Below are 22,216 nucleotides of genomic sequence, written 5' to 3'. Positions count from 1 at the left end.
AACTCAGCCAGTTGGCTGCGAGAGTGGAGTGAACACTGAGAGAAGTTGTGAGAGACAGGGAATTAGGATTGATTAAACAATTTGTAGCTACAGGCTAGTTTAGAGGATATGAGACCTGACAAAAGCTTTAAAGTTAGATTTTAACTCAACTACAGACCTTTTGGTGAGGTTGGAGGGAGTCACATATTTGAAAGCACATGGAGGAAAATAGAGGAACACGGAAACTGCCCTATAGGGCTGAAACTATTGCAAGTGTATTGATAGTCTGTGTATCCTAGGAACTTTTCCTCAGAAAATGTATACTTTGTTCATCGTTTTGTGTTTATTGAATGTTCTTTCTATTCATACAAAGGTTAATCTATATTTGTATTTTCCATTAGTAGAATGTAAGATTCCTGTTGACTTTGTAGCTTTCAAAAGTAGAGCTTTATGAAAGGAGGAAAAAAAAATTGACAGACAATAAGTAACAAATGATTCTGTAAGAAGCTTAAATCAGTTTGAGTTGACAGCGATACTGATTTAAGCTCTAAGATTTCTGGCAGGAGAAGCTTAAACAAATATCAGTTCATAAGTTGGGCTCCAAAGTGACGTCCAGGAATATGAATATGTGGGTAACTGGACAAAAATGTCGTTGAAATGAAATAATTTCCTTTTCCTGAAATGCCACCTTGGACCTGGCAAACAGTATAATGAGCAGTTGTGTAGGAGGCATTTTCTGGTCTAATATTTGGGTGGAATCTATGTTCTTAACATTAATGTAACCTTCAGATAAAACCACATTATCATTTTCATGAAACTTCTAGTGAATTGTATTAGTTGTTTTACCATGGTTTCATCTGATCTTTTCAGGTTTTTAACTAAAAAATTGGTGTAGACTCACGTAAACATCTTAAAGGAAAACAAAACCAACCAAACAAAAAACCCCGACTTTAACCCACATGACACTTAAGTCCTTTCTAGTTCTTGAACCAAAAATCATAAATGCTTATATGTTTTCCTATGAAACATTGGGAAAATTGTGTTTAAGTAGAAAGCTGAGGTTCAGACTTATTTGGTGTTGTCTCCAAAAGCAGAAACTGTCACCAAAAAAAACCCCAAACAAACCAAAATTGTATAAACGCAACCTGTTTTTTTCCTAAATATTGAGCTGCATGATAAAACCCCAGGATTTTCATTCAAGCCTTTGGATTTTTCATTTTAATATTTTAATTTTAAAGCAAGTAGTCTACTGCAAGTGGAATTTCACTGATCTTGTTTAACTGGCAGAACATGCTGAGTGTGTGTTGTTGACACTCTTAGCTTAATACAATACCTACCTTGAAACTACCAGTTATCCTCAATATTTTAAGTAGAGTTTGAGTATTTTTGTCATATATGTATAGCATACCCTCTCTTACTACATCTTTTTATAAACTGATGTCCTCTGTAAAGACTGATGTATGTTTTATCTTTAATTCTGTTAATCAGAGACACCTTGTCCTGGAGATGTTTGTTCTTAGCATTGGCTTAGGGACCATTACACATACCACCTTTTTTCTATATGTACACTTGTTATACTAGATTAACAGGAAAGTTGAGGTTTTTATTACTTAACAAGAATTTAACACAATTTTCACTAACTACTGTGGGTAGCCTTATAAAGTCCCAGAGCTGTTTGTTAAAATTCTAGCACCAAATGGTTCTTCTACTAAGTTCTGCAGAGTCTCTGGTCTTGTTCTTTATCTGTAAATCAAAGGAAATTATCAAGAGGGTACAATGGACTAGGCTTCTGCATCCTGAGCTGTTTGTTAGTATTATGAAGTGTTGGAAAAAAAGTTGAAAACTCAGTGGATGTCCCGCTTAAGAGAAGATGAGTGATTTTTGTGTCCAGATGGAAACTTTAGTAGTACTTCACCCTGATGTAGTAGGTAGTGCTCTTGCTCCTTGCTGAGTTTGCACTTGAAGTCTTCTGGGGTGGTCCCATGTGATGTTCCTTAGTGTGGGATGATGATGTCTTCATTCAAAGAAGCCCGTAATGGCAGGAAAGAACTTGCAATAAAATTTTAGGAATTAAAAACTTCTTCCCAAGAAAATGAAATTACTTTGTTAGATACTTCTAAAACAAGATCAGATAGAAGCCCTGGAAGAGATGTCTCCATGTGTAGTGCTGCGTGGGAATGTGACAGCTAGACTGCTAAGTCTTTATCTCTTGAACTGTTACTGTGCAGGTTAGTTTTAGGTTGATTTTTACTTTTATTGTGGTATATAGCCCACAGACATTGTCTGTAAGTAAACTCTGTATTAGGACACGAAAAACAGAAATTTTTTTGTTCTGCAGAACCTGGGGAGATATTTGCATTGCTTTGTCTCTTGAGTGCTCTGTTAATTCCAAGTAGAGTATAATTTTATTCCTGGAAATAAAGTGGTACCTGAATAAACAAGAGGTCTTAAAATGTCTATGCTTTTTCTAATTACGGGAAAATTCCTGAACTTGTCTTAATCTTTTCAACAGGATTGATCGTAAGATGTCAAGTGCTCATACGAATTATAGACTGGATGAAGCACAGGCTATAATGAGTGAGCTTCGTACCATAAAGAAAGCTATATGCACAGGTGAAAAAGAAAGGCAGGACCTTATGCAGGTAAAAAAATATGCTACTGAACAAACAGCTGCTAAAAAGTAATAACCTATTTCATTGTTTGTGATTGCATTGGAGATACCAAGTTTAAGTAAGGAAGTGGGGTAGCCTTTACTGATTTTTTTGGTTTGATAATTGCCAATAGCAGGTAAAGAAAGGGGTAAGTAGTCGTTCTCTGTGCTGTGAACATAAAACTTTGTGTGTTTCATATTTTTGTTTTAGATAATGTACTATCCTTACATTTAGATCAATGTCTTTATTCAATATAGCTTTCCATTTCTGCTGACTATATCAAAGACTGCTATGGAGTAATTATGCTGCATTTTAAAAAAGTATCTTTAAGTTTTATGGTATTTGGTTTTAATTTTGTTTAATGTTGTCTTGTATTACCTATAATGAATTAAGGCTGAGAATTAATGTGCTAATTGTTTATCAGTTTGTCTACCATGTTTTTCCTTTTATAAGCATTTCACAAAACTGGATGTCCATGTCCCTATGCCACAGTTTGGCAGGGGTTTTCTGCCCCAAACTTTCCTCTTAAGTACCCATATCAAGACACATGTTAATTTCAAATGTTTTTACAAAACCCTCAGAGTATGATTAAGCAAGTGTTTAGATTATTTTGTGAATTGGAGCACCAGGAGTGAGGAGTAATACATGCCTGAGTAGTGATCTAACTTTTGAATGGATTCTGCATCCTGCTTCAAGCTCTCAGTTGCTGTGTCTGCGTTATTAATATTATGAGGGCTTGATCAAAGAGCCACGAGCCTCTGCCACCATAGAGACTTCAGTATAGACTTGCCCAAATATGCTGCAGATACAGAGGCATGACAAGGACAATTCTTTTCACCCAGTCTTCAAGCTGATACATGGAAAAAGGCATCTTTATTACCTAAATTTTTGGAACTGTACTAAATTAATGTTGCCATTCAAATTTTTTTTTTTGTTTTCCCTGCATTAGTGTTTTGGTGGTATTTTTTTAATTGTTAAATTATATGGGTCGCTTGTGATCTACATATAATGAATTTCCATAGTTATACAATTATTCAGTCTCTAAAGCATTACCTAAAGGTCAGCTGATGGACCACAAATCCTTGTTCAAGTGGACAGAACACTTGAGTCATTATGAAAAGTTTCTGCCTTGGCAACTTTTAACATATTTGATATTTTGTGTTGGCCAAGTTTTAAAGTGATTCTCAATCTTCCACATGCCTGGCTAGGAAGAAATGATTAGAAAGGCAGTTCATGGATACAGTGATACATATTTTAGGAAAGTAACTGGTAATTTAAAGACCTGTGCGTGAGATCTTGGAGAAGCTTAACTGCTGGCCTTGTTTTAACTTCCCCACTGGATTTTTTCCCCCCCTTTTCCTTACATTTTCAGTTCTCAGTGGCACTAAATCCAGCTGTAAACATTGAGATGCCTTGAAAATCATATCTGTTGAACCAGGTGCACTTGCAGTTTCTTTAAATACAATGTTGAGGGAGTTTGAAGTCTAGGATGAAGCTTAGGATCAAGGGTTAGGCAATGCTGGCAGCACCAGAACATAGAGGTTCCACAAGACAGAAGTGAAAGTGGAAAGTGTTGCCATCCCTCTTCATGGGTCTACATGACATACCGGAAATACCAGTCTATGGAGTATAATTTTTGTAATTAATGGCAATCTGTTGTGATATTATCCTATAACAGACGTATGGTCCAGGAGAATCTAAGAAAATAATTGTTCCGCACAGGCCTAACATGCAAAACAATTCTGCATGTTTTGTTGCAATTGTAATAAGGAAATAAATGCCATAGTTTACAAGATCTGCAGTTGGCAGAAATACACAATTTTTACAACTTATTGTGCTCTGCAAAAATATCCAGCTTTGACTGATATTTTTTTAAATTTTGACTAAAAAAGACCTTAATTTTTGTTGTCATCAGACATTTCTGTGCTTTGCCTTTTTACAATTGGCTGAAGATTGTTATATGTAGCTTTGTCAAACAAGTGCAAGTCTCTCCTAATAAGCTCAGAAATTATTTTTTTTTAATTTCCTATCAGTTTTGAAATTGGTTTGTCCTCAAAAGTGCTACATTTTAAAGCTATTGTTGGTAAGACAAGCTTTCTTACGGAGAAACTTTTTGTTTTGAAAGCTGTTTATAGAGGAGTTCAATGTATTGTGTAAACAGCAGGGGATTTATTTCAGAGAAAGGAAGCAGGCAATTTCTTACTATTTCTTAATTTAAATCTGGCCAGTGTAAGGAAGAGAACTAAACATAGTAGAAGTGACTCAGTCCTGTGTAGGTGCTTGGAAAATTGTAGCTGTCATAGAAATATGATAATTGGATTGAGTTGTGTGGAAGAGAAGGCTGACGAGGGAAGGAGAGGGTGGTCAGATTTAAACTGGGTGCTGTGGTTACAAAAAAGCCAAATATGAAGTGTCACAACTCCAAAGAAGTGGGCTTTTTGTATAAAATTGAGTAATCAAGGTGCGTAGTTAGATTCCTGAAGGCAGCGTGTGTCTCTCTCTCCTCTCCCCCTCCCTTTCATACTTTTGTTTCTGTTCCAGTATGTACCTGTGCTTTCAAAATGTTGTCCTTTATCCTTAGGAAACTTTGGAGAGGTTGGTTTTTTTTTTTCTTCCTTTTTTCTTTTCCTTTCTTTTCTTTACCAGTTAAATAGGCTGAATAGGTTAGGTAAGAACTGCACTGGGATTGTACGTGGCAGAGAGCTCCCAAATCAGATAGCAAACAGATCAATGGTGAAATGACAGTGCTCATTTCTCTCTTTTTGGGTAGGTTTGGGCTGGTGTGCCTAGAACTTCACATCCATATGATAGGCTGGTCTGGCAGTTTCTGGGGGATTGCCATAAAGAACCTGTGAACCCCAGGTGAAGGATGGATTTCTTTGTATAGCTAGGGAGGATATTACTCCTAGCAGTTTATGTAAATTGTTTCCATCTAGAAGCATGCTAACTCAGGTTGTAATTTTCCATATTCGGATTGCTGGAGGCTGTGCTTTCACTCATCTGACTAGAAGGGCTCAAAGCATACATGTTTACCCTAGAGCGTAGTCACCTATGCACATAGATGAAAGTTAAGGTGATGCTACTTGGTGATTGCCACCTGCCAAATGCTATGTAATTTTTAAGGAGTTTCAGCAGCTGTGCCCAGATAGGAAGCCTGGCCAGCAGCCAGCCAGCCCTTCATTACCTGCCAGGGAGAAGCTGGAGGGTGCCTGGAGCACACCAGGAGTGCATAAAGGAGCTGAACTATGGGCAAAAGTTTAGATTAAGGTTCTGGCTTCTTTGGTGTTACATGTGCCTGTAATATAATATGTGTTAGCAAAAGGTACCAGAAGGGGTATAGTTTATTTGGGAGAAACCTCAGGCTTTGTGAATTCTCAGTTTTTGTTCATGTCCTCTCCCCAGTAAAGCAGAGCCACTTACATGTTAGATGTTTGATGTTTGTGTAGCTGTGATTTGAAATTATTATTTCGATGTTATAAACCCATTGGAGATTCATCTTGATCCTCCATATAGCAGGGAACTGACAAGACTGGATGACTTCCAGAGGATTTTGAAGAAGAGAGTTAGATAGTAGTATCTGCAATTTTTATAAAGTAGAAAGCACTCTGGTTTCCCAGCTCCTGTGGGTAGGAGCCCACTCATTCATACTTTCCCTGGTTTGCATCTCTAGTGAAGGCTGGCGTGAGGGAGGGACCAGTATCTAATGAGACTGAAGGGATGGACCATGTATGACAGAAATGGCGGCCACCAGAAAAAGCTGATTTTGCTGTCTAGTTTCTGGCCTGCTGCAATTCCTATGGATGCTTTCTAGGCTTCGAAACCAAACACCTTCATCTTTAAAGTAGTCTTGCCATTCCTGTGAGTAGCAACAAGTTGATGTTACATAGGTTCATCTTCTTGACTCCATTAGTTGAATTTGTTGTAAGAAAAGGTGGCATTGATATGTTATCCCTTTTAAACTGCACTTTGAAGACTGAGAAATCTCCTGGTTATTGGATATGCGCAATAACTGGGGCTTGTTGCAAATCACCAGTTGTCAGAGCCACTGAGATTCCTGAGGGCCAGCCTTTTCCCAGTGCAGTGCTTCAGATTTGTCTCTGATTCTGTAGTTTGGAGGTTGGAATAGGCAGTTTTGGAAGTTTTTATGTGTCTTATTAGAACCAAATGGTTTGATTATGTTATGGTTTATAAATTGATACAGCTCTTCAAATTTTTGACTTTTTTATCCACATTATTTGATTGTCCTTTGTCTTCTGGTGAGGGGATAGAATTTAATTTTTTTTTAATGTTTTCTTTTAATGTTTTTTTGACGCATAGTGCTTAGGGTCTCTGTCATAAATGACAGCCTGCACAGTTGTTTTGTTATTGATGCTACATTATCTGTAGTTTTTGAAAAAGAGAGAATGCACGATCAGAAAATAAAAACAATATTAAACACTATATTTTCTTTAAAGGACTTTTTAAGAGCCTGACAACCACTCTTGTAGTGTCAAACAAGTTATTGTTATTTTGTGTGATTCTGTCTTACTCATCTTTCCCCTTAAAGAATGCTTGAGGTCTCTGCTTTACCTTCGTGGTTTGTGTCATTATTCAGACATCTCAGAGATGTCCCTTGCTTAACCCAAAGTGTAAAATATCTCTTAACTATGTGAAACTTGGGTAAGAGAGCACAAAGGAGAAATCAACTCTCATAAAAGTACAATCAATACAAGCTATTCATCAGGTTGGATGTGATAGCCGTAGTGGCGAAGGAATGTAACCTGTGCAGAAGATGGCAAAAGGGCAGGTGAATCGCGTTTGTCTTCCCTGTCAGCTAAGATGAAAGTTGACAGCTGCTAGATTTAAAGAACTGTAAGCCGTATGAAAGCTAAAACATCGATAGGTATAAAACAAATTATTTAAAATGTGTTTACTTTTAGATGCATCTTTTAAAAGGAGAGGCTTATTTCAAAACAATGCTTCTGCATGTTAGTAACACTACGATGAATTATACTTTCTGTAAATAGCTCTTTATATGCAAGCTATCTGTCATATTTTTAAAATACAGGTTTTTTTCTTTGTTTTCTATTAATAAAAGAATTATGAAAATTAGGTTTTTAATTTTTTTTTTTAATCTTTCCTCCTGTAGAGCCTGGCCAAGTTAACAGATGGATTCAGGAATAGCTGTTGTATTACAGATTCCCTGCAGGATCTCCAGCACAATTCTAGTTTGCTCAGTGACTCCTGTTTACCTCAACAACACTGCGATGCTTGTTCTCAGACTGACATCACTGGAGAGGTATGCGTTCCTGTGCAAGATGTCTGCTGTAGAAAATAAGCTGCTTTTGTATTATACTGATATGTCGTTATTTCCTGTTTTAATTTAAGAGGTGTTGACTGTAGCAGAATGAAAAATCCAAAGCAGTATTGGTGGCAAGGGAGTTGCCTTTCCTTATTATTTCCAGAGTGTGTGAGCAACGCCCATGGGCGGTGGGCTTTGCGGTTCTGCTACTTGAGCGTGCCACAGGGCCATAGTGATGTGCTCCCAGGTCAGTGAAAAGTAAAATTAGCAGCTGCACTCAGCCAGCTTAGTAGAGCATTTCTCGCATCATCACTTTGGTGACTCCAGGCTCATTTCTGAGTAACAGCTCTTGCTGAGGTGTCCCCAGACCTCTTCTCTTCATATCACCAGCTCTGACTTAGTGATGCTTGTAATGATGCAGGAAGGCAGAAATGCTTTAGACAGTTTGAAGTTTCAGTAGAGACCTGATTGTGCAACAGTGTGCCATTTTAATATCTTAGTAATAATGATGGATTGTTTTTGTTAGGGTTTTGGTTTTTTTTTTTTTACATCTCATTTTTACCATGCCTTGTCATCATCGTTCATGCATATCAAAGATGTAGGATAGACCTCTGTTCCTTTCTCCTGTCTGAAACAAGGGAAGTATTTGTTTTAAGTCCAAAAGTTTTCTTCTTAAAAAACTAACAAAACTTCTGATCTAATCTGTCATACCTTTATGCTCAAATCTGCCTTTAAATGTGGTATTTGAGAAGAACATAGTTCTGTGTGAAGGAAATTATGTATTCCAAATAATAAAAGTTTGTCGTGGACTATGGCAGCCTAACTGTTGTTGAGCAATGAAATATTTGCTTCTGTGGATGAGATTACAAACAGGTTGTCGTCTTGGTTTTTTTGTCAGTTTGGTAGTACTATAGTTTGGATGTTACTCCACATTGTTAGAAATTTTCAATTGAACTGTGTAAGTCTTTAATCATAGGCTTTTATCATGCCATTTCTTCTCTATTGTCTTCTTTCATTGAGGACTGGTTGCCAAGTTAGATGTCTCCAGAGGGCATCTACAGAAGAGGAAATCATGTTTTTAGGAAAATACGTTCCTAAAGCATCTAAGAAAAACTTGCCTAACAGTAGGTTATCTTTCAGTGTGTTAGGTAGATGGTGCATTTGGGATGCCCTTTTTCAGACTGGTGGTGGATGTGATTATTGAATTCTAAAATGAGTTACCAAAAGGAAAATAGCAGCATTTTTCCATTCACAATACGCATTGAGTGCCATCCACGACAAGCCAAGTATAGTCTGAAAATTATGTTTCTCAAGTATAGATTTTTTTTTTTTAAGGAAAATAAGATACATAATGATGTTAATTGTTTTCCTGAATTATTAGTAGTGGGATGCGAGTAGAGGTGGATTTTTTACGTGTGTGATGACGGAAGAGAGCAAAAGCAGCAGTTAGATGGGAAATCCAGAGGTGCAGCAATGCAATTAAATAGGGACTTGGGTTTTAACAATTAGACCATACATGGACTTGGGAACTGCTGATGCCCTAAGATGGAGAGACATTGCTGTACAAGCTGGACTTGATACAGTAGGAGCTGTAGCATAAATGCATGTTCTACGACTGCTTCAAGGATCAGGTGATGTTTTTGTAATAGTGTGTAAAACATACTAATAATCTTAAGTGCTGGGTAACACGTCACAGAACAGGGAATGTAATCTGAATTGCTTCTAATTAAACTATCCATAAAATAGCTGTATCAAGTAGTAAAATATTTCAGTTAATTTAGGCTTGGATAAAGCTGAAAAGCTTTGACCATTCAGCAATGATTCTATTTGCTAACCATTGATTTCCAGGGTCATAACTTACTGAAAGGGCTCATTTATCTTGTGTATTTTTACCAATAAACCAGTTTTATATTTCTGAAGTATAAAATTAATTTTAATTCTGTTGTTACTTAAAGCATTGAGGTTTTTTAGTGAGTCCAGTAAGTGAGACTAATTTATCCCTTTCCTTATTGTGAGAGTGTTTTTTAAATCTCGTTTCTTTCTCTTCTCCTTCCTCCTTGTTCTTCAACTCTGCAACAGTTTGGGTTTGATGACAAAACAAGACTTGTAGACAAAGTAAGACTGAACTGGCAATATGAAGAGGCCAAGAAGAGGTAATTAAAGATAAATTAATGGTGGTGTTGGGGTTTTTTTGTTTGGTGGGGGGGGGGTTTCTTTGTTTGTTTGGGTTTGTTTTCTTTTTTTAATGTTGTGATTAAAGTTATCAAAGTAAAGCTGGAAACAGCCTCCTAGCTGAACTGTCTTTAGGAAGACTAATTTGCTTGCTGTTGAGTAGTTCATAGATAATAAAAACTTAGGTAAACATAAGACTTTATCATAAGATTATTATATTTGTTTGCAGAGATAAAGCTAAATGTCAGCCCTGTTCTACCCTTGTATAAGCATAAAATTGCAGTAGTTCAATTAAATGGTTTTACATTTTTTTCCCCTTCTTAAACCTCAGTATAAACAATCTTTCAATTTACACTTGGTTTGTATCAGCCTGGCTTTTGTCAGTACATTTGGAGCTTTGCATACCTGTATTTTAAGTTCAGCATACTGAAGTCATGAACTCAGTGTGAAGAAAGAATGCAGAAATCGCTATGAGATGAATGAAAATATTTGGAGCTGAGCAAAAAGGGTACATAAAAATAAATGTTGAGATTGGAAAAAATCCTCTATTTTTTTTTTTTAATTAACTTGAAATAGATTAACTCTGCACAACGTCCTTCAAGCTAATTGCTTATCGTAAATATTTCTTTTGTGAAGGTCAGTCTTGCAGTGTTGTTCACGGCTTTGTAAAAGTAATCTATTATTACTTAGTACTGTTTTAAAAATACTACCTACCTAGTATAGTTTAGCAGGTCCTCGTTTAACCTCATTGTTTTCAAACTATTTTCCAGGTATTCAGGACAATAGTATAGGTATAGATGATGACTTGAACACAGTACTGTTATGCACTTATGATTATTTTAGTTTCTGCTGATAGAACGTTCTTTTATTAAAATTAACTGACACTTAAAATATTATATATAGTTAACTTTGAAAACTTTTGATTTTGATTTTTTTAAAATTAGGTTTTTTTTGTCTCAATTTTGTCTATTTTGCCTGTTTTTTACATCTCTCAGATCAAGGGTTAAAAAAAAGTTCAATACTTTTGCCTCATTCTTTTCATATTATGGTGACTTTCTTTGAGGGAAACTAATGCTGTCATGTGTCTTGGCAGGGATTGAAAGCTTTATAGGCAATTCACCATTTTGTTTTTCTTGGAAAATTTACCCACATTTGGACTCCATACAGGCTTTAAAAAAATTAAATTCTTGCAAGCATGTTAGAGATACATGGCTAAGTCTTCAGGATTTGTAACTGGAATGAAAGTCTGCATTGTAAAGTACTGCATGTGAATATCAGTGACTATTACCTAATAAAGGTTAAATAATGGGGCAAAAAAAGGGCAAAACAAAAACACCTCAGTTTCCTGTTTGGTCGCAGGTTTGCCCCTTAGCATTTAGTAGTCCAGCGATAATTTAGGTGTTCATCACAGTTGCTGAAAGAAAGAGGATAGAATTTAGTTCTACAGTGTTTAGTTTAGCAGAGCCACTGGCGTTGTGAAGATTGTACTAAATAGTTTTTGTCTGGTTTTGTGTCATACCTTTTCCATGTGTTTTTGAAAACAATTCTTTTCTTTTGCATTATTGCAGGGAAAAGATAAAGTAGTGGGGTTTGGTTTTTTTTTAGTAGCAGAAGCATTTCTCATCTGGAAATGCCGACCATTTGTTTATGCATGGAATGCAGTATTTCTGAACATCAGAAGTGACCTGGGGTTTGATGTTAAGTGTAGAAAATCCAGGTAACTAACCTTCCGACTAGCGAATAGTAATTGCAGTAAGTGTAGTTTTGCTATCCCAGGATAGCAGCTCTGACAATGGCCCATTATTTAGGAAAAGCACATTAGTTGCTTTAAAATAGTAGCCTTATTCTGCCCAGTATGTTATGTTTTCAGCTTTTGAGTGGAACTGCACAAAGCTCATTGCCCCTACCAGTTATCTCTGTGGTTGCATTCTTCATTTATCATGCATTCCTTCCCCTTAGCTTGCTGGCATTTCTGTAGGGCTTTTGTCTCTACTAAATATCTTTGTGTTTGTTCTCCCTTGGCTGGTGAAATATTTACTGTTACTGCACAGTGTGGGTGATGGAATGTGCTGTGATGGATTAAAATCTACAAAGTAGAAAATTAAAATGCTACAGTATGCCACAACTGTAAAGCAGTATATTATGACTATTTGCTTGTCAAACGGGGTGTGGAAATATATAGCACATAAGTACATCAGGCAAGCTGTCTTATTCCCAAGTTTTAATGGGAGATTTTTAAAATACACTGTTGGAGCGAAGTATGTCTTTTTCCTTAAAGGAAAGCAGGAGAAAAGCCCCACAAACGGAAGGGCAGTGTGTTGCATTTTAGTCACTCTTGTGAATCTAGCTAGATCATACAGCTCTGGAAACGAGCAGAATTATTTGCCATATGTAGTAAAAAAGTATGTTCTCTGTATATAGTGACTTAGCAAGGAAGTGCAGTGTTGGGATCTCTGAATTAACTGTGATGAGGAATTCAGGAGATGAGACCCAGTGATAGTAGAAAAGTTGGCTTATACTCCCAAAATCTCTCCTCCCTCATAAAAGATAATCTGATTTGAGTTCCTCCTTCAAAAAATCTCTCTACTGAGTGGTTTGGCGTTTGCATAAAGATAGACATCCACAGAGCTTTTTTCCCTTCAGTTTCCCACTGGAAGGAAGTTGGATAATTTGCAATTTAATTTTCCCCATGGGTATTTCAGAAGTTGTGAGCTGTGGGTTCTGACATCTTCAGCATGCCAGGGAATAGGTCCTCTATCCTGTGTCTGATCCAGGTTCTGGGAGGAGGCGTGTAAATTCTACTTATTAACTTGCCAATCATGCTGAAGAGAGGCTCAATCACTTTTCTTCTGCTTTTTTACACTTGTCTTCCCACCCATGATTTTAAAATGAACTGTACCTTATTTCCATGAAATTTCTTCTTTCAGATCTGTCAGTGTGGCCCTCCAGAGAAACAGGAGGAAGGGAGGATGGTCTTTTTGAACAGACAGCCCCAAGCTGCCTGGATAAATACCGTTTTCAGTTTCAGTTGCTATTTTCAGTGAGACCACCTCATGAAAGCATTTGCACACTGGAAAGTGTGCCCCTCAAGCGCTTTTCTGAATGGACTGTTTCATAGAAAGAGAAATCAAAAGCAAATTGTTTTTCTTTGATAACTCTTTTTAAGTTGTGCAGTTCAGTATAATGACTACATGCGCAAATGTCATTGCTGCAGTGCCTCATGTCCTGTGGAGTGTATTAATCAATAGATGAAAAATGATCCCTCCAATGAGAAGTGGTTTTTTTTAATTATCTTTTTTTATAATCCAGTCTGATGGTAGTTAATTTTAATGAACTAATGCATGCTACCATCTTCAACCAGTTTATCTGATTTGGGTGCAGAAGCAGTAATTTATTTATGCCTTCTCTAATTTCAATTCAAAGATGTTATTTTTCAGTTCAATTGTTTAAATCATACAGTGGCTGTCAACAGATTTATTTTAGCCTTGAAAAGCCTACTCCAGCTAGGCTTAATATTTCCACATTCCCTTTAAGAATGTTACTTCTTTCTTTTCAGTATGGTTGGTGAATAGTTACTTTGTTGCAAACTTGTCTCATTACTGAAATTAATTTTCATTTGGGCTTTTAAAAGGACTAGCACAAGCTGAAGTATGTCAATGCAATTTGTGCTTGTACAGACAAAATACATATTGGTTGGATATTGATAGCAACATTCCCATACTGCTACAATAACATTGTCAACTATTTTCCCATTAAAATGAATCTTGTGTAGGCAGGTTTCAAGGTGTAGTTGCGTGATTTCTACTACCATGTAGTGGATTTGTATGCTTATTCTGCTAAACGAATCTGAAAATTTGATTTAGGGATGAAGTAATTTGTCTGCTATCACATTAATATCTGTCTCGGGCATGTCAGTAAAAATAAGTCTCCCAGTGTGAGTTTTTAAACATATAACTTCTTCTTTGGGTTATAAAGGGAGCTGAGCCATGCTCTTGAACTGTCTTTTGGTTTTCATTGTACCAGTTAACCTGTGAATTGAGGAAAATAGTAATTCCTCTCCTCCATTGATTTTAGCAGGCTTTCAGTTTTCCTAAAGGTGAATACCTAATTTTGTCTGTAAAATGCCAGTGGACTCGGAAGGCTTCATGAGTGTCTTAAGCCAATTTAAGACCTCCTTGTTATTGAATCGTGCTGCCAGGAAGGCTGGATATTCTACAGAGCCTACTCATGTTGTCCGCCAAAGCCACAGTGGCACATACTTGCAGGAACAGCCAAAGTAGACCCAGTGGAGAAATTCTGTGAGCATTTGGCTGAGTTCCCCAGCTTCTTGTTCTTTCCATTTCTTTCTTTCCCTTTCTCTAGTCTTCTTCTCTTTGGATATAAATCAGAATCCACTCTCAAGAGGGTCTGTAAATACCAGAAATTATGGAGTTCTTACACTCTTCGTTATGTGTCTTCAGTCCCACAACCACCTCCTCTGGGTATTGCACGTGGGAGAAGTTCCCTGTTACCTGGGTCCAATTATATGCCCATTACAAGCCTAAGGAAAAGAGTAAGCTGGGCTGAATTGTGTTCATGGTCTCTGCGTATTTGTGTGATCTTAGCTGCTGTTCTCCTCCGAATCATAACTGTGGATTTTTTTCTTTTATTTTATCCCCACTGGTCTTCCCATTCCACAGGTAACAAAAGCTTTGGCTGTAGAGTTGTCTGATGTGTCACCCAAAAGTCTAGGCATTTAAATGTAGGGGGGTATTGTTTTTTTCCCCTTGGACAAATTGAAGTAAGTTTGAAGAACTTGTTTAAGCTACAAAGACCAGAGCTTGTAGGTTAGGAAGTGCCAGTTGTAGAATACCCATATTTTGTCCTTTTTAGGAGCATCAGTTAGGACCTTTGTATTCCTTCAGAGTATTTCCCTCTCCAAGACACCCGTCTTGTTCGTAATCTGAGTAATGGTCTAAACATGGGGTTATTGTAATTGTAAATCAGACTTTTTCATCTCACAAAAAGTGCTTTTTACTTTAATCTCACTTCTTATGCTATATCTTAATAACCTCTTCTGAACTGAAATATTCTCGAGCTCAGCAATATAATTTCATTAGTGCTGGGTTCAGACTAGCAGTTCTAGGCACTAACAAAATCTTTTAGGTTCTCCAGGTATTTCCAATGACAGAAGGGTTGCCTTATTTTGTCTAGGGGGAGTCTGTAAAGATTTATAACAATTCAGATATGCTATAAATTCAGAAAATATATGCTTTTTTGCCCCCATGATGTAATTTGTGTAGTAAACTACCAGCTGTACTGATCTCCACTCTCATTCTATGTATACAGTATTTTGGGGTAGGCATCATTCTAGATAAATTGGTATGGTTGTTTCAAGGCAAATTTGCCATTCCGAATCAGTGTTTACTTAAGATCACCAGGTTAAACTTTTGTCATTCCATCTGTGCCCCTTCTGCTTTTATGCTTAACAGAAGCTGTTATGTTCATCTCCATTTGAAATTTTTAAATACTGAAATAAGCAGCAAGTCAGCCTGCCTACCTAGGAAGCCGGTCATTTGATACCACCTCCTCCAGTGTGGAATGCAAGCTCCTCAGCACTTGTTATGCAAGGATGGGAATGGGCAAAATGCCTGGAATGTTGATGGCTCAAAATTAACTGTTTTTTCTCCATGAATATGTTAAATTGCCTATATCAGTAGGGACTTCAGTTTCTGGCATTGGGCCAGATGAAAGTAGTCTTTTACAGTGACTAGACTTAAGAAGCAGTATCTTAAAAAATACCAAGTAGGAGGGAAAAAGGTGTTTGAAAACCAGAGGCTTCATAAAGGATCCTAATTTTTTTTTTTCTTTCCAGTTGCAATGTATGTCAGGTCATTGATTGATTTAAGTAGGTGTTTAAGGTAGGTGAATATATGCACTGAGTCCAAAGACGCAAAACAGTCATTTTTTTTGTAATGTACCAGCAGTGAGAATGGCTGGTGTAGCATGGGTATAAAATCTATCATGGACAAGCACAGTGGAATTGCTTGTTTATGCATTTATTGTGTTTGGGAAGAAAAGCTTGTGTTGGGACAAGACAAATAGCAACTATGGAACATGCTTAAGAGGATTTTTTTAATTGTTTTTAGCAGAACTGAATGTGACTCAGATATTTTTCTTAGGTTTGAGTGAGTGAGACTGTAAAAGCACTAGGGATGTTTTCTAGCCAAGGAGATAAATTTTAAAAACACCATCCTACTTTCAAAGCAGCATCATAACTGAAATTGAGGGGAAGAAACAAACTTTAAACTGGAAAGCCGTACACAAAGGGAGTTATGTGTTCTCAGCAAGCTCAAACAGTCTAAGTTAAAACCTCTTGTATTGAGGGTGATGTTTTAGTTCACAGCCAAGTGGATTCAGTGGTCAACTAGCACTGAAAGGGGTGATCCCACCTTCCCCTCCTGCCTGCTGGTACTTCTGTCTTTCTTATTTGCCTGCAGTTGTTTGCTCCTATGGTCAGCTTCTTAACCAGCTCACCCTGCATAAGAAAAAATAGTTAGCAAAACAATTGTGAGTGTTAAAATGAAGGAGACAGTCCTTCAGCTATCTTATCAAGCAGCCCAGAGACTTCATCAGACACCTCTCATCTTCTTTTATCCACAAGCTGCGTAAGAGCTTACGAACACGGTCACTCAAATATATTGCCAGGGGTCATCTGATTCACACTCACTTGCCAAACTATGACAACCCAATTGTGCCTGAATTCTGTAATTCTGTTGAAAGGACCTTGAGTTCCCATTTGTTTCGTTTGGCACTGAACACTTGATTTTCAAGCTGTATACACCTTCAGGAGTGTTTACTGAATCTTTACCTGCATAGCAGCCTGGGTAGGGGAGAGGAGGGATCCTGACTCTGCTCACTCTTCCTAGTCCTGACATTCAGTCGGTGGGATGAAGTGTTCTTCAGGAAGCAGCATCTGGAATTCATGCACAATAGCTGAGGCGTGGAATATGTAGACTATATGTATTGATTCACAATGGTGCTTTCAGTAGTTATTGACAGGAAGTTGATTATTAATGCAAGGAGGAGGAAATGGTATTGAAGGGCTCGATAAAGTATCCTACTTTAGACTAAAATATAATACCAGAGTTCTTTGCTTGCTGTAAATGAAATCGAAGGGGGAAAAGAAATCTATTTGACAAAATTCACAGTGAAATTCCTATTCATATGTGAATGCAGTCATTGTGAAATGATTTATATTGATATTTTATTTCCCTTCCCCTGATAAGATGGCCAAATACTTTCCAGATGTCAGTCTGAAATAAACATTGCATGAGGTTTTGGTTTTAGATGGGGAAAACCTTACCGTTGTCCTGTCTATGCCTTTTCTTTTATTCTTAAACATCTTATCACACTGTGGATCTTCTGTTTGCTTGTTATGTGTTTTTACCTTACTTTGTTTGTTGTGATCTTTTCTTTCTTAGGGGATACTTTGGAAAAAAGCTTACTTAAAAAAAAAACTAACTTACCAAAAGAATGAATGCGTATCCCATTTCTATGGCTGGCTTTAAATGTGCTTTATTTATTTAATTATTTAAAGGGGGAATCATCTTTTATGGTGCACTGAACTTTGAATACTACCATTTCAAAGTGAAGATGAAACTAAGGTGTACAATTGTATAGTTGATTTACAGTTCTTTAGTTTCTAATATTCAAAAATTGGAAAGCTAGATTTTATCTTCTTTACTTTTCATTTTAACTGTAACGTTCTAAAGTGCCTAAATTGACCAATTTAAGACAAGCATAAATGCCTAAGAGTAAAAGAGAATTCTCCCTGTTATGCTAGATACCTCTTGATTTTGCCAAACAAAACATTTGTGAAATTTCTAGGTTTAGGGTTTTTTTGAAATATTTGTAAGAGTTCAAAATTTGCTTTTAGCAGAACATTTTCTCAAAATGTCAGCTGTGGAATCATTCTTACAATTGTTGTCTTGTGCAGTGGTTCAGCATATTGATATAGGAAACTACTTCTGGGTATGATGTCTACTACAAAAAAAATCAAGTTAGCCTATTTAATTGCTTGATTTGATGATGGATTAATGTAAAGCCACCTGTGTTTTGTAACCAGTTAATCTTTTTTCCAAACTTATGTTTTTGTTTTTCTGGCAGCTTATTAATTATTAAAATTTTGTTGTCAGTCAGGACTACTTAATACTTTCAGCCCCTTTAACTATTGCCCTGCTGAGGTGGAATATAACAATTTGGACTTATTGTCGCTAGATAAGCATCTCCTCTTCATCCCCTTCAACTTCTCACTGCACTTTTGAAATCCCAAGTTAAGATCTGATAGTGGAAGAATGAAAGGATGTTCAGCTTAATCAGCTGTACAGGCAGGAGACTCAAGAGCCCTAGAATACAAATTTGTTTACTACATAATGAGAAAACTGTGAAGACACTTACTGACCATGTGATAGATAAATGCACTGTAGTTCTTGTACAGCTACACACTTCGAGATACTTGCAGTTTTGTAATGTTTTAAAAAAACCCCACAACGCAAAAGAAAAAAAAACACTCCAAAAACCAGAAACAAATAATCCTTCCAAACCCCTAAATGGTTTTGTTTTGAAATTTAGCAGAAAAAAGTCCCAGAAGTCACAGGCTTCACTTTTTCATGTTTTTCCTCTTGGTTGTCTTAATCTTTCTGTGTTTTGAAATATATTCATCCTCTTTTGAAGAGTTTCGAATATACAACAGCAGCTGGCCTTGCTAGACAATGAATCCTGGCCAGGAATGGCTGAAGCGGACAGGGACCGTCTTCAGCTCATCAAAGAGAAGGAGGCTCTTCTTCAGGAGTTGCAGCTTATCAGTCAGCAGAGACGATCCCCAGAAGACATTGCACGTTTGGAAGAAGAAAAAAGGCGCTTGGAGGATGAAATTCAAAGGGCTCGAGCAACCTCTGCTCATGGGGCCACTGAAAGGTTTGGGAACTTAAGTTGTTTCTTATCTACTGTAAGATCCATATAGGTAGTTTCAAAATGAAGAGTAGGGAATTTTACTGTGTTGAAGAAAAAAAAAAAATGTTACTAGGGTCATTTTCTTTCAAAAAAGGAGGAATCTGCTCCTGACTGACATTATTTAATTCTGTCTGCCTGGAAGTTTTCTGAAGGAGAGTTAGACTGACGTTGACTCGTCAGTTTTCCTTTAATTTATCTAAAAAGTCTGAATAGGAAGAAGAGATCAGAATAGAGTCATGAGAAGCTTGGAATAAGTCTGAGTGATACTGTCTGATAATAGAGACCTGAATAACAGTGCCTAGATAGTGAGAGATTTTTCTGTTGTTTTGCAGTGGACTAAAACTCCTCTCCAAAAGCAGCAGAAAAAAGATCCTTTCCTATATTTGGGTTCTGCCTTGTAACAGGAAAGTTAAATGATTCACTTTCTTACTGCCTTTTGTATACAATTTTTCCTTTTAATTTGCAATCTCAGCAGTGGGAGCACATCCCAAGTCTGACATTCAGAGAATGTAGTACACAGAATCATTCTTGAAAACTTAAATATCAAGTTATATGTAAAAACAAACAACACACCAAAAGTAGTAATGGAAACACTGTGTTTGAAAGTTGCAGTTTTTCCTGCAGCCAAAGAAATGGACAAAACCTCTTAACCTCTTCTTGTTACCACAGTCCACTTGCAGTGCAAGCGAGAAAGTACTTGCTCTTGTTTCCCAGACTTGCTTAAAGAGATGATATGTAGACAATATACAGAAATGCCATCTTTAAAATTTATAGGAAGTGGTTTCTGGCTTTTCTTTTTTAACAGCCAGACAATGCTTTCACCCAGTGAACTGTTTGACACGTGAAAGCTTTCCCGGTTTTTCTTGCTATTCTTTTCTGTTCTGAAATAGACTGAGGCATGAATTTGTGGTAAAAAGACAGGTTTGACACTTAAGAAAAACTACATGAAGCAGCTTTAATATGATCTGTGTAAAGGCTAATACTTACATAATTAAGATACTTTTAAAATATTTCGAAGTGCCCTCCCTATACAGATTTTGAGAACTTCAGTTCCTTTGAAATACTTGCTTTAGACAGTGAATTCAGGCAATAAATAGAAAATTCCCCGCCAACCTACAGTTCAATGTTACATATTTTGCAATTTTGCAGTATCCTTACATTGGTTTTCCGGCTTAAACTGACAGAAAAGGGAGTTCACTTTACACCGCGGCGTAGTAAGTTTTGTTTGTTGTTTTTGGGCTCTCATGTTAGGTTAGTGCATGCTATGTTGGCAAGAAGGCCAAGCTATTTTTCCATGTAGTTCATGCTGTGGAAACCGGCATTCCAATGTGATACTTGATATTTCAAATGCTAGCAAAAAGTTGAGTAGAAGTTAGAACAATATTGAAGGGCACTCTATTTTTGTATAGCTAATTGCAGTAAAGCTTAACTGTTAGTAGCCCTGATTTATTTATTTGTTTGTTTCAGGCTCAGGAATAACCAAAAACATTCCTAGTTCTGCTTTTCTATTTCCACTTTCCCCTAATAGTGAAATACAAAGAAGTTTCCTCTTTAAATAGTGATCAGTTCTGTTCTGTTACTGAGTTTTAAAGGCACTGAGTTATGCGCAAATCAGAACTGACTTAAGATCTGTATGAGAGATTTGCTGTTTTTTTTGTTGTTGTTGGGGTTTTTTGTGGGTTTTTGGGTTTGTTTGGGGTTTTTTTTTGTTTGTGGTTTGATTTTTTTTTTTTTTGTAAGATTGGCTGGCAGCCTTACTTGTAGGCGTCTCTTGCCATTTAGCACTGGTACCTACCTTACAGCATAGATGACTGTGGAGTGTAGGTTCCTAAATTTGTTTTTTGAAGTAGATTGTGTGGATACCCCTTCTTTCCCCTGCAAGCTTTTGAATCAGTTAAGTTTCTTGCATCCATTTATCTCTTTCTTTTGGTTCCTGCATGCAATAGCTTTATTGTGTAGGTTTACATAGCTGAGTTGCAGTCTTCCTTGCACCACTTGGTTAACCTGGTCTGGGGGTCCACAGAAGCAGGAGAAAAGCTTCAGTGCTGCACGTGCTTGGGTGTGCGGCTTCTGCTGTGAGGTTGCAATGAAGGGAGCGTCCCCAGAGGGCTGTGGGGTTGCTGGAGCATAATGCTACAGCCCCTTGCCAGCATATGAATTGATGAAGTTGGAGGCCAAAGAAGTTGAGAGATTTATGTTTTTACTGCTAACAGACTTTTTTAAAAAAAATAACTATTCAAAGTTTATTGAAACTAATGCTGCTTTTTTTGTTTTGTTTTATCCAGAAGGACTCTTATCCTTTTTTTTTTTAATGTCTCCTATTAACATGTTGGATTCTGACAGCTGTATTTGCAATTGAGGAAGGAATTGAAGCACTCAAATAAGTTTGATCTGCTTTCTCCAAACTGTCTGACAGAATCCCAATTTTCAGCCAACTTGTGAATGCAGGGCTGGAACATTAACTTTCCTGGACATATAAATGTACAACGCACAACCGATTAGCACCTTGATTTTATTTTGCAGTTCAGTGATCAGGCTGGGAAAAACATAACACCAGGAATAAATATAAATCTGGATTCAGGAAAAGAATTAATGTGGTATCAATGGATAAAATCTGTTCTTTGAAGTTTTAATAATCTCAAGATACAGAATTTGAGGTATCTCACAGGTATATGAGACCGACAGCATTATAGGTACATTCCGTTTGTGTTGTGGCAGTGGTACAGTGTAATTCAGCTGCTTGTTATTAGAATGGGCAAAAAAATAGTTGTAACAAGAGGTTTTTGTCATAGCTTAGGATTCAAAATGCTATATTACCTCCTTAAATATAAGAGGATATAAATGTACTTGAAACACCTAGTATTAAAGCTCAAAGTTGAGTTTTATGTTTACTGCTCGACAGAAGTCCTCTAAAAATTTTTCTTTTGTCTTTGAAGTTTGACACTAATTAGCTTGGATAATAGGGCTATTTGGAATATTTTTTTCCTGCCAAGGCAATGAAAGTCGTAGTAGTTCTCTGTATTTTACTGGCACAATCAGGTTGATGCAAGGGAAAATAAATACCTTGTAGAGTCTGTTTTTACCTAGGACTTTTTTATGGCTTTGCTAATTGCTTTAATGTATTTTCAACATCATGACT

General features: G+C 36.9%; 1 protein-coding gene across 2 annotated transcripts in view; it reads left to right on the top strand.

The window, feature by feature from the left end:
- WWC3 (WWC family member 3) overlaps window positions 1-22,216 on the top strand; it is a 62,098-nt gene that overhangs the window by 15,299 nt on the left and 24,583 nt on the right. For both annotated transcript variants that reach the window (XM_010084908.1, XM_010084907.1), the window contains exons 5-8: window positions 2,492-2,621; window positions 7,759-7,908; window positions 9,991-10,064; window positions 18,799-19,041. In XM_010084908.1, the coding sequence (XP_010083210.1) occupies window positions 2,492-2,621; window positions 7,759-7,908; window positions 9,991-10,064; window positions 18,799-19,041 (597 nt within the window). The remainder of the gene's footprint in view (window positions 1-2,491; window positions 2,622-7,758; window positions 7,909-9,990; window positions 10,065-18,798; window positions 19,042-22,216) is intronic.

Source organism: Pterocles gutturalis, unplaced genomic scaffold (genome assembly GCF_000699245.1).
Source record: "Pterocles gutturalis isolate BGI_N339 unplaced genomic scaffold, ASM69924v1 scaffold17160, whole genome shotgun sequence".
NCBI classification, from domain to species: Eukaryota; Metazoa; Chordata; class Aves; order Pterocliformes; family Pteroclidae; genus Pterocles; species Pterocles gutturalis.
This window is presented reverse-complemented; position numbering and strand designations above follow the sequence as displayed.